Source organism: Panthera onca, chromosome D1 (genome assembly GCF_046562875.1).
Source record: "Panthera onca isolate mPanOnc1 chromosome D1, mPanOnc1 haplotype 2, whole genome shotgun sequence".
In the NCBI taxonomy this organism is placed as follows: Eukaryota; Metazoa; Chordata; class Mammalia; order Carnivora; family Felidae; genus Panthera; species Panthera onca.
This window is the reverse complement of record NC_138348.1, coordinates 108,268,642-108,280,964: the sequence shown is the minus strand read 5'-3', so window position 1 is coordinate 108,280,964 and position 12,323 is coordinate 108,268,642. Positions and strand designations below refer to the sequence as shown.

Genomic DNA, 12,323 nt, shown 5'->3' with positions numbered 1-12,323 from the left:
ACAACCATTCACATGTGGTACATATCCTTGGGGTTTTTGCAAATAAAAATTAGATTATACTTCATTTGCTCACATAACCTCCTTTCTTTTCATGCTTTATAATAAGTATTTCCCATGGTAGAGCTTATAGCGGGAGAAATTCCACCGGGAACAGGAGCACTGTATTATGGGGGGTATATAATACCTATATATATATATATATATATATATATATATATATATATATATACACACATACACACACACATAATATATATATATATGCGCATAGTTGAGGGCTTCTTCTGGGTCAGGTTTTCAAACCTAAGATTAAATAAAGGCAAAACGAATCACAAATCTGTAATGGTAACTTACTGTCTTTAACATGTGTCATTAATGTATTTTATGTGCAAACACAAAACCAGGTGCAAATTCACTTGGTGTACTGGAGACCAGTGCAGTTCTAAGAGAAGGACCGATTTACGTTCTGTTTTGCTGCAACTGACTTGCTCTTCCCAGTCTTGATACAGTTCTAGTCACTTTGGCAGAAGCTGTGACTTGTCCCACTCGTTTCCCTCTTTACTGCTAAAACCTTCGACACGACTGAGGTGTCACTTAGGCTTATGTTTCACGTAGTTCTTCGTTGATAGCAATTACACCCTTACCATGTGAAATAATCTAACTATAAACGTAGACCTGGAAGCTCACTCTGTGGTCTGAGTAGATTATACATTGTCATGTAAATGACCCAAAACATGCTTACATGAATTTTCTTCAGATTATTGGAATGAAATTCATGAAATAATTCTCGTAGAGACTTTGCAAACTAAACTGTGTCTCCTGTCCTTAACTTGGGAAATATGGTGTAAGTGATTCAATTACCAGTAAGCGTTTAAACTTTAAATATTAAAATAATTTAAAGTTCTGTTGAAGACGATTTAATCACTGCTTGTGATGACCTGGCAGTTCCTTATCATGAACATAATTGTTTTCATATTTATCCTATATACATACATGTGTATATATGTATATGTGTCCTATCACCATTCGTTGGTAGAAATCTGCCCATTTTATTTTATCTCTGTGTAAAGTGCCAGTATCTGTGACCATAAATGACAATTTAAATTTCACCTGTAGAATTCTGTTGTTTACAAGGAAAGCAAATACACATTTCCATCAGATCTGATGTCTGTAAGTCTCCCTGACCTCACTTGATTGTGTCCCGTGCACCTTGGACTCACTTCTCCAGAGTAAACTTGCCATCTTCCTCCTATCCCCTCCCCTCGGCCTCTCCGACCATGCACCTCATCAGTGAAGGGCACCCACTTAGACCTCTCTCATGTTCACCCGACTGCCAGGTCCTGCCACTTCTGTGTTATAAATCCTGCTAGTCCCTCTGTTTGTGTCTGCCCCCAGCATCCTTGCTGCTGTCAGCACAACTGAAATTCTTACAGTGAGTTCCTGTTGCAGCCACCGTAGGTGGTTGTTTCTCTTGCCTGGGACACTGTCTGCCACTCTTCCATCGGATACCCCTTTCTCTGTGAACCTTTCCTTGTTTAGATTAGGTTCCATCCTTTGTGCCTGTCCACTCTCCACTTCCCTGTCACATCCTCATCACACAGAGACGAGACTCTCAGGCAAGCCAGTGACTTCTGTGTGCACAGAAACAGTCTCTCTTATTCAGAGTTGTATCCCAACTGCCCAGTATATAAAAGATCCTCGGTAAATATTTACTGAGCCAGTGAATTAGCCCCCTTCAGAAATAAAATATAAATTGTAATTAAATTCTCAGTTTCATTAATAAGCACAGTTTCTTGTAAAAGAGTAAGAAATGCCATTAAGTTCTTATCGATTCATACTTATTAAGAACCAGTTTTATGCCAGGTGACTGCCCACCAGAAGCTTAGAGTGTAGAGGGAGACAGACGCACGCCCAGAAGGAAGGATGCCCTTAAGCAAGTCTGCCCAGACTAAGGGGAGCTGTCTTTCTTTGTCAGACTCAGAGCACTTTTTCCGATGCTGTGTGGATAAAAAGTCGCAGAGGACCATGCTTGCTGTTGTGGACTACATGAGGAGACAAAGGAGGTAATGGAGTGAACATGGCTTTTGGGGTTTGGGGACTTAGAAGGGTCACTTGTTACTGCCGGCTGCATTGTCACGTTCTCTGAGGTGGTGCTCTTTCCAAGGTGCTGTATGTACTTTGTGTGATGCTTCTATCTTCTTGAAATAACCCATATTCAGGTGGCACTTTGGTTAAATCAGGCCTGCAGCTTGGATAGGTAGGAAGTGGCGTCTTCTGTGCGTGTATGCTGGTGGCGGCAGTGGTTGACGAAGGGTGGGAAGGAGAGTAGGGGAGGAGTGCAAAATCCCTAAATGCCTTTACGTTTTCAAATGAATTCCTCTTTGTCCCCCGCATACCATCCCGCACCGCTCTTAGAAATGTTAGGGTTTCAGTATGTTTCCAATTAGAAAGTTACCGATACGCTATATTGTCGCGTAGAGATCCTTTCCTGAGAAAGCCCATAAAAAGCTGTAGCTGTAGCCAGAAGCATGTTATTTCTTGGGGCCGGGAGTCCGTTTCACCTCTGAATCGTTCAATGCAGATTCATCATCAAGGTAGAGTGGTGTTGACATTCCAGTCCTTGGAAGAGATAAACATTCTTCACATTTAGTTTTCATTCTAAATAGGCTGTACGGAAGATTCCTTGAGAGAATATGAACAGAACAAAGGAGTGTAAAGGACCTCAATTTATGTCCGATTCTGGTGCTTAGAAGCTTTGTGATCTCTGAACTTCAGGTTCCTCAGCCACAGGGTTTGTTTTTTGGTGGTTTTGTTTTTTATTTTAGAGAGAGAGCACGTGCAAGTGGGGGAGGGGCACAGGTGGGGAGAGAGAGGGCAAATGGGAGCAGGGGAGGAGCAGAGAGAGAGGGAGAGAGAAAATCCCAAGCAGGCTCCCCGTTCAACCGACTGAGCCACCCAGGTGCCCCTCCGTAGCTACAGTTAAGCGTCAGCTCTGTGACAGGCGCTGTATTCATCAGCCTGATACGTGTTATTTAATCATTGCAAATTCCGTGGAAGATGGCTCTTGTTCCCCGGTTTTACAAATGAGAAAATTAAACCTTCAGAATCGAAGTTGTTGAAGGTGATATATCTTGTAGTGGGTGGTCCAACCGGACTTGAACCAGGCCATATGCTGGCCTAAAACCAGTGTTGTTACCCACTACCTTGTCGCATTTCATTTATAATGCTGGTTTTAAAAGAGATAGATGATTGCTTCCGATTGTGACCCACTGTTACTCCCAGAAGGTTTTTATTAAGTAACTTAGGCGAAAAAACAAAGAGAAAACGGACTGCATTAGGAAAAACATGTACTTGTGTTTTGAAGAAACAGTATTTCCATTAAATTGGCCACTTTTTAAAAAAGATTTTTGTAGGTGTTATTGGGTATTCTGTGCAGCCTACCCTTAGCCTGGAGTCCATAGACCCCTTGATGGAAGGTAGGTGTGAACCCCAAATTTGTATGAGCTCTGATGATCCGTAGCTTTCCTCAGATTCCGTACGGGGTTTGTGATCCGAAAGGGGTCAGATAGGGCTCTTCAGCCGTAGTATGTTAACATGTTTACAGCTGTATGTTGGGGACATGCGGTTTTTGGCTATTTGAATCTAATTTTCTTTTTAACGCTTGCTACCATTGTGTTCTATATCAGCATACTCTTCTTTTGATATTGAAGTTAAAGAAATGGACATGATTTGATGTTAAGTTTTTCCTTAGACCTTCCTTAGGAACCGTTTTTGATGATGCTTTCTGGCTGGAGTTGAATTACCTGGAGGTTGCTAAGGTGGCTCAGTCTTGCGCTGCTCACTTTACAGCATTGCTCTACGCAGAAATTTATGCAGATAAGAAAAGCACAGATGACCAGGAGAAAAGGTAATGGAATTTAGACACTTGGCTTTTAAAATCAGTGTTGACATTGTTTCAGTAAAGGTATGTATTTTATTTTGCTCCCATTCCCCCATTTAAAAGACATTTTAGATAGAAGTTTTCTATTAAAGTGAAATAATATTTTAAAAGATATAAATAATTCTGCTCTGAAATAAAACAGATGTTTATTCCTTAAGAATTGTATAAATTCTAGATAGCAAACTCCTTATTCATCTCTCTGTTCCCCATAGCGGTAGCATTGGGAATTTAATAGAAGTGATCAATAAATAGTTTTCAGATGATTGAGTGATTGCTTGATTTTAGTGAAATTACTTTTACCACTAATCCCCCAGCTTGTTCAAGGTCCATTTTCCTTGTTTATTATAAAGTAATGTACTGATTTCTTTCTGTGACTCAATTACTTTCATTACTTTGCTATCTACCTGTATTTCTACCAACTTAATTAACTTTTCCTCTGAGTTAGAATTCTAATAGGAGTTGAATAGGTGTTGTCCTAGATCTTAGTGAAAAACAAGAAAGCAAGGAGGTTAAAGAGTAGAGAATGCACACTGTATTATCCCAGCTGCACTCGTGAGATCTTACTCATTTGAAGTAGCCTAGTGTTGGGGCGCCTGGGTGGCGCAGTCGGTTAAGCGTCCGACTTCAGCCAGGTCACGATCTCGCGGTCCGTGAGTTCGAGCCCCGCGTCGGGCTCTGGGCTGATGGCTCGGAGCCTGGAGCCTGTTTCCGATTCTGTGTCTCCCTCTCTCTCTGCCCCTCCCCCGTTCATGCTCTGTCTCTCTCTCTCCCAAAAATAAATAAAAAACGTTGAAAAAAAAAAAAAATTGAAGTAGCCTAGTGTTTATTTTTCTTCTTAGCCTCATTCTCCCACCACAGAATCACTGCTATTACAGAATTGCAATGGCAAAGATATAATATGTTGCTATATTTCTCATGCTTGCTACTTAATGATTTCTACCTTGGACTGTCCTTAAGCTGGAAACAGTGTGATTTTTAGACTGTGGAAAACCAGGAGCCAGAATTCAGATCCTCGTCCAAACATAAATAAATGAGTTACTTGGACTGATTTCTTAAGTCTTTGGTTTGGTATTTAGTTTCTCCTTTTCAAATGAAAACAAAAATCTATGATATGTAGATACTATGTATAATATGTAATTGGTTCATCATCACTATAGACTGTATGAAGACAGTTATGTTCGTTAAATATCAGTAAGAAATGGATCATTGCCCATTCTTAGAGACTTAACATTTGAGTCAGGGTCTACATACTTGGCAGTAGTAATTATGATCTGAATGTGTTTCAGTATATTGGTTTCATTGTGTATTTCCTTCTAATTAGTATTTCTTCTAATTGGGAGTGAATACACTTGTCTAGTAGTATAATGTTCATTTATTTTTGAGAGACCGAGCATGAGTGGGGGAGGGGCTGAGAGGGAGAGGGAGGCACAGAATCCGAAGCAGGCTCCGGGCTCTGAGCCGTCAGCACACAGCCTGACATGGGGCTCCAACTCAACAACTGCGAGATCATGACCTGAGCCGAAGTCGGACGCTTAACAGACTGAGCCACCCAGGCACCACTCGTCTATGAGTGTAAATAAAATCACCTTAATTTGTAGATAGGTGATGGGATAGATTTTGGCAAACTTTTGCAGAATTGTTTAACGAGCAGGAGGCCCGGATTTTGATTTGGTTAACTTTAGGAACAAGTCCTTGACAGAGAAGGCTTGCAATTTGCTTTAACAGTTTGGTTTTGATTTTTGATTTTTTCCCCAAGTGCCTGATGGGACAGGAAGGGCAGACGGAGGGATGAGCTTGACGGAGGGTAGGGAACGCTGGTTTTCTTCAGTGACTCAGTCAGGTACCATAAAGTTTTGTTTGTTAACTTGCTCCTGAGAACATACGAGATTTCAAAGCTAGTGTCCATAATTTTTCAGAAAGAAGTGTAAAACTCCCTCAAACAGATTTAGACCAAAGATGTTCATTCGCGACCTCGGTTATGTGAGTGTCACTGGTACTTGAGGCAGCGTCTGCCAGGTCCTGGCGGCTTTGTTTTTCCTGGATTAATTACAGCCTTAGACGGACAAAGTTACAACCTCTAGTACTGTCTCCCCTGCTCTCCAAATTTCTCCTCTGAAAACTGTCTTCTGCATGACCTGCCAATAAGGAAAATAGATGTAATAGCTACACATAAATTGGATGTTGTCGCTACTCTTCTGTCAGGCAGCAGTCTCCTCTGTCCCATCCCTCTGTCTTCCCTCCGGGAGGTGAACGTGAGCTCGTGTTTTGTGTTCATTCTTATAGGTGCTGTTTTTATCCTAGGAGTATGAATACATAAATATAGTTTAGTTTTCCTCATTTTTGAGCTTCATGACAAATTATGTGTGTGCTTTTCTAGAACTTGTTTTTCCATTCGGTATCTTTGTAAGATTTATCTATGTCGTGTGTTGCTGTGGTCAGTACTTTGTCACTGCCACTGCGTGTCCCAGCGGGGGGCGGTGCTCCACGATTCGTTTCCTCCTTCCCCGGTTCAGGATCTGTGTCTAAGGGGAAAACTACTGGGCTGCAGGGGATGCAGAAGTTCAGCCTTGTCAAGATAGTGCCAGATTGTTTCTGAAAGTGGTCACAGCCATTTGCATACTTGTCAGAAATGGAGTTGTGAGAGTGGATCCGTAGAAAGCCTTACATTTGAAGGAGGGAGCCAAACAGGAATCAATTGATAAGTAATAACAGAGGCACTCCCACTTAGGTTACTATTGATTTTATACATGGGATAATTATTGTCGCCAACTTTATAGCTGACATGACTTGGGAGTTGAAATTAACTGATGGGACTGAATATCGTGTATGTACGTGCAGGGCTGAAAGCTGAGGCCTTGGGGTACCCAGATCTCTGTCTTCTTCCTGTCACTTAGTGGTTTTATAACCTTGGGTGGGTGGATCCCACCCATGCCCCTCTTTGTGAACACTTAGTATTATCACACTTCCTAATTTTTACCGATTTATCGCTTGTTATGTGGTGTCTCGGTGTGGTCTTGTGTGCCCGTGATTATTAATGAGGTTGAACTTCGGGTAAAACCCCTGACAGAACATTATAAATTGGAGAGCATTTATTTTTAAACAGGCCTGGCCCTATAAATAAGCGCAGTTTGACTTATGGCCTTCCTGTCTATGAGATTGTCATTAATATTTGATAATCATGAGAAGAATTAATATTCACAAATTTTTTCCATTCTAGGTGTGAGTCATATTACATTTTAAAGTATGAATGGTTCATTATGTTTTATCTGTGATCTTGGTTAGTTTTTCTCATTCAAGGCTATAGTGTGTGTTAGTAAGCTTCACAATAGTATATTTTCATTAAAAGATGTGCTCTTGTGACCAACAGAAGCCTTATGTTTGAAGAAGCAAGCCAAAATACAACGATTTCTAGTTTGAGTGAAAAAAGTAAAGAAGAAACTGGAATAAGTTTACAGGTAAATATTACAGAGATCTTACTATTTGTGATACTATTTATTTTGTATTATTATTTTATTATAGAGATGCTAGAGACGTCATTTGATTTTCAGACTGACGTTACTGTTTGGGCTGAGTGTCCTGTACGTAAGCTCACGGTTTGAACGTTAGGCCTCGGGGTGGACAGAGTTGAGTTCTGATCCTGACCCTGCTGCTTGTAAAATCTTGTGCAGATCACTCCCCCTTTCCAACCTTGAGTTCCTTCATCTGACACTTGGAAGTAAAACCACCTGTCTCATACAGATTTTTCTGCCACAGAAGCCTGTTTTTTTTCTTTATAGAATTTAACATTTGTAATCATATATTCATTTGTTTACTTGTTTACTGTATGTCACATCGCAGGGCCGATTCCTTCTATAAATTTTTTTTAATGTTTATGTATTTAGAGAAAGAGAGAGAATCCCAAACAGGCTCCATACCGTCAGTGCAGAGCCCAACATAGGGCTCGATCCCATGAACTATGAGGTCGTGACCTGAGCTGAAACAAAGAGTTGGACACTTAACCGACTGAGCCCCCCAGGAACCCCTTCTATAAATCTCTTCATGCCTACTCCTAAGTTGGCCATCCTCGCTGAATTTCTTTGGTCGGCTCAGTCCTCTGAAATGACCGTTTCTACCTCTCCACTTGGTCTCTTCCCTTTTGCTTGTAGCTTGCCTCCTGCTTCTCGAAGAAAACCGGGGAGGTAGAGACGAAGTCCCAGCACATCACCCCATCAAACACGAAATCCCCCTGCATCGCTCAGTGTAACCTTTCCTGTTGTTAAAGTGGAGAAACACTTTCTCCTTCTAGTCAACACAGTCCTTCCTGTGCTTCGTTGTTTATGAGTTCTTTCTCAGAGCAGTTACTCTTCACTGTGCTCTGCTCCCTCTGGACGTGTCCAGACGTTGTCACGCTTCTGTTCAAGTCATTCCCCTGCAGGGGCGCGTGGCTGGCTCAGTTGGTAGAGCTCGTGACTGTTGATCTCAGGGTCATGGGATCAGGCCCCACTTTGGGCATGGAGCCTACTTAAAAATAAAGTCATTTCCGGGGTGCCTGGTTGGCTCAATTGGTTAAGCATCCGACTTCGGCAGGTCATGATCTCGCAATCTGTGGGTTCAAGCCCTGCGTCGGGTTCTCTGCTGACAGCTCAGAGCCTGGAGCCTGCTTTGGATTCTGTGTCTCCCTGTCTGCCCCTGTCCGGCTCACTCTCTGTCTCTCTCTGTCTCTGTCTGTCTCTCTCTCTCTCTCTCTCTCTCTCTCTCAAAAATAAATAAATATTAAAAAAAAAAATAAGTCATTTCTCTCTTCTGTCACCCTTTCTGGCCTCTTTTTCCTTAACAGCTGGACTTGTGAAAGACTAACCTCCTCCCAGAAGCAGCACTTGCTCGTGGGCCCTGTGAACTTTGTGTTACTAGCGTGGGGGTCGCCTTCCTTTCAGCATCTTCTCTGATGTTTCACTAACCCTTAGCACCATCAGCCTCTCCTGGCGTCTTGTATGTTCTCTACTGTTGATCCCATTCTCCTTTCTCTTTTCCATTTGTGCTTTTTGATAGTTTTACCCTCTTTTGCTGAGTTTTTGCAGTATTTTCTGTGCTAGGCTGGCTACTGCGCTAAGCTGGGTACTGAACATTCCAGCACCAAGGGCTCAATTTCACGTTCATGAATAGAAACAGTTTAATTAGAATTCAAACTGCAGGGGCGCCTGGGAGGCTCAGTCGGTTGAGTGTCCGACTTCAGCTCAGGTCATGTTCTTACAGTTCGTGGGTTTGAGCCCTGCGTTGGGCTCTGTGTTGTTGGCTCAGAGCCTGGAGCCTGCTTTGGATTCTGTCTCCCCCTCTCTCTCTGCCCCTCCCCAACTCACACTTGTGCTATCAAGAATAAATAAACAGTAACAAAAAAAAAAAAGAATTAGAATTACAGACTTATGCCAGTATCCATGAAGTTGTATTTAGTAAATATTTCCCAGAGCAAGCACCATTAAGCAGTAAAATTGCTTGATTGGTTTTCTGTGCAGAGGTTTCTAGTTTTTCCAATCTTCTGTTGTCTTTCTGTTTTCATTTTTATTTTACTGAGATGGTTTTAAACAGAATCCATTCTGTGTACATTTTACAACAAAGATTGGAGTCATCAAGCTGCTTCTTTATCCTTACTGTGTTTTACCAATTGTAACATAATTCAGTTTTGAGTTTTCTTTGAAAGAAAAGTTCATGACCTTTATTTTTACTACATTCAGTTTCCAAGAGTCAGACTTTGCAGATGTCATTTTCCTGTGTCCATTTTTAGCTGTTGATAGGATTCTTTGTTTTTATTTAAATGATTACTTATGCATGTGTTTGAAAGCCTGATAAATTGGGGTTGATTTCTTATTTAATGCATGAAATTGTGATCAGTTCTTTTCAGGGAGCCATTCTGTTGTCTGGGATCTGTTCGTTGTGTTGCCGATTCACATCTTTGGTATACATTTCCATATCACTATCTCTTACGTTTATGACAATAATGTGTAGTTGGGAGACATGTTGGTAATGATACAATTTCCATTTTGTTGAATTCATAAAGCGGTATTTTTCCCATCTCCAATTTTTGTTGCTGCCCCGTTTTTAGGATCTGCTCTTAGAAATCTATAGAAGTATCGGAGAGCCAGATAGCCTGTACGGCTGTGGTGGGGGGAAGATGCTCCAGCCCCTTACCAGGTAAAACCCGTGCTTCTGGATGGCGGGATGGTAATTCTGTCTGTGAAGGAGCCACACGCAGGTAGAACTCAGAGGTACCTTGGAAATCTGTAATTACAGGCTGCGAACGTACGAGCATGAAGCCATGTGGGGGAAAGCCCTGGTGACATATGACCTTGAGTCGGCAATCTCCTCATCCACCCGCCAGGCAGGAATCATCCAGGTGAGTTCTCTTCTGCTCTGGTGAAGTCCCGTGTCGCGTGAGGGGATTTCAGTACATGGGTGGCGTCTTCAGCCGGCCACGTAAACTCTGGACACGGGCATTGGGGTCAAAACCCAGAGGGTCGCTGACCTGAAAGATGGTGTGGGTTTGTTGATCACAGTCTTGTTAGCCAGCAGAAGACATTTCTCACTAGCACGCAGCGTGGCAGGTCGTGGATTACATCCTTTCCGTGGAAAGCCTCATGTAAACTCTTGCTCGTAGTCTGTATGTCAGGTGGTCCGGAGGCTGTCATCTGTGCTGCTGGCTGGCGCCCCTCAGCCGGGCTTCAGTCTCTGTCTTTGTGTTTCGGGGAGAGCAAACTAAATGGTACTTGGGGATTTTCAGTGATGGTGTTGTGAAAGTTACTTCTCATGTTTTGTTGTTTTTTAATGTTTATTTTTGAGAGAGAGAGAGAGAGAGAGCAAGCATGGGAGGGGGCAGAGAGAGAGAGAGACAGAGGATCTGAAGCAGGCTCCTGAGGGTGGAGAGTTCAGTGAGGGGCTTGAACTCACAAGCCATGAGATCATGACCTGAGCTGAAGCTGGTTGCTGAACCGACTGAGCCCCCCAGGCGCCCCTACTTTTCATGTTTGGCCATTATTTTTTCGCTAGTTTTGTTATCTTTGACTACTTTTTTTTTTTTTTTTTTTTAAACTCCTGCTTAGGCCCTGCAGAATTTGGGACTCTGCCATATCCTTTCTGTCTATTTAAAAGGATTAGACCTTGAAAATAAAGAGTGGAGTGCAGAGCTGCAGGAGCTCTGTTACCAAGCAGCGTGGAGGAATATGCAGTGGGACCACTGTGTTTCTGCCAAGTAAGAGCTTGGACATTTTCTTCTGGTTGTAACTGATGAGCTGTTTTTATTCTTTTTTAAGTTTATATATTTATTTTGAGTGAGAGAAAGGGAAAGAGAGAGCGTGCATAAGCAGGGGAGGGGCAGAGAGACAAGGAAAAGGAGAGAGAATCTTAAGCAGGCTTCGTGCTGATGGTACAGAGCCTGACGCAGGGCTCGAACTCATGAACCGTGAGACTGTGACCTGACTCAAAATCAGGAGTCAGATGCTTAACGGACTGAGCCGCCCAGGCACCCCTATAACGAACTGTTTTTAAACTTACTCTGTGAGCATAACAAGAGTTGGGGGGTTTCTCGTGTTTTGTACATGCTGCAGGCTATAGAGATGCCCGAGTGGCTTAAACATGACAGCAGTAAGCAGTTCACGTATCTGGGTTGAGTTACACCCTCTAATTCCATCAGGGCATCCCTCCCCGCCCCCCCCCCCCCCCCCCGGCCTGCTGCCAGACATACTTGAAAATAGAAATGTAAAATGTATTTTCTCCTGAGAATCTTCTCATTGATTGTTTATGAACCCAAAGAGAAGTATAGCCTTTCCGCTTCCCAGTCCCTGCGGTATTCAGGTAGCACCATCATGGCTGGACAGCACTCCTAAGACTGCTTATCTTTAGCGATGGGATATTTTCTTTCATGAAAAAATACTGCTAATCCCGGAACATGGGAAGATACCGTTTGTAGCCCTGTATGTAACATCACCATTTGCTCCGAATGGAAAGCCAAACACCTGATCTTAGAAAAGATTTCTCATTTATGTAAAAAGTCTTTTGATGACATAGGCACCAAAAAACGAAACCATATTAATTGTATGTTTAATTGCCTTCACAGAAAAAAATTTCATCAATTGGAGTGTCTTTCAGATTTCAGACTGTTAGATTGCCGTATGATTAGAGAGATACGCTTTCATATTTTTATAGCATTTACTCTTGCTTCCTCTCTAAGTCACCGTATACTGTTCCCGCTGCCTGCTGTATTTCAGGCACGTGGGCTTTCTCTGTGTTCTTCCTGCACACCAGGCTGTTGGTACGTAAAGGCCTTGAATGTATCTGCTGCCTGTTGCCCCTGTTGCCCCGGGTGTGGCTTCTCGTCATGCAGATTCTAGTAGGACAGTGTCATGTCTCAGACATT

The 12,323-nt window shown here is 42.5% G+C and overlaps 1 protein-coding gene across 7 annotated transcripts in view; it reads left to right on the top strand.

The window, feature by feature from the left end:
* Positions 1–12,323, top strand: part of ATM (ATM serine/threonine kinase) — a 129,762-nt gene that overhangs the window by 79,768 nt on the left and 37,671 nt on the right. For 6 of the 7 annotated variants that reach the window (XM_078432709.2, XM_078432710.2, XM_078432711.2 and 3 more), the window contains 6 exons: positions 1,976–2,063; positions 3,752–3,907; positions 7,287–7,395; positions 10,017–10,105; positions 10,205–10,307; positions 11,011–11,159. In XM_078432709.2, the coding sequence (XP_078288835.2) occupies positions 1,976–2,063; positions 3,752–3,907; positions 7,287–7,395; positions 10,017–10,105; positions 10,205–10,307; positions 11,011–11,159 (694 nt within the window). The remainder of the gene's footprint in view (positions 1–1,975; positions 2,064–3,751; positions 3,908–7,286; positions 7,396–10,016; positions 10,106–10,204; positions 10,308–11,010; positions 11,160–12,323) is intronic. The other variant, XM_078432712.2, reaches the window with a different exon arrangement.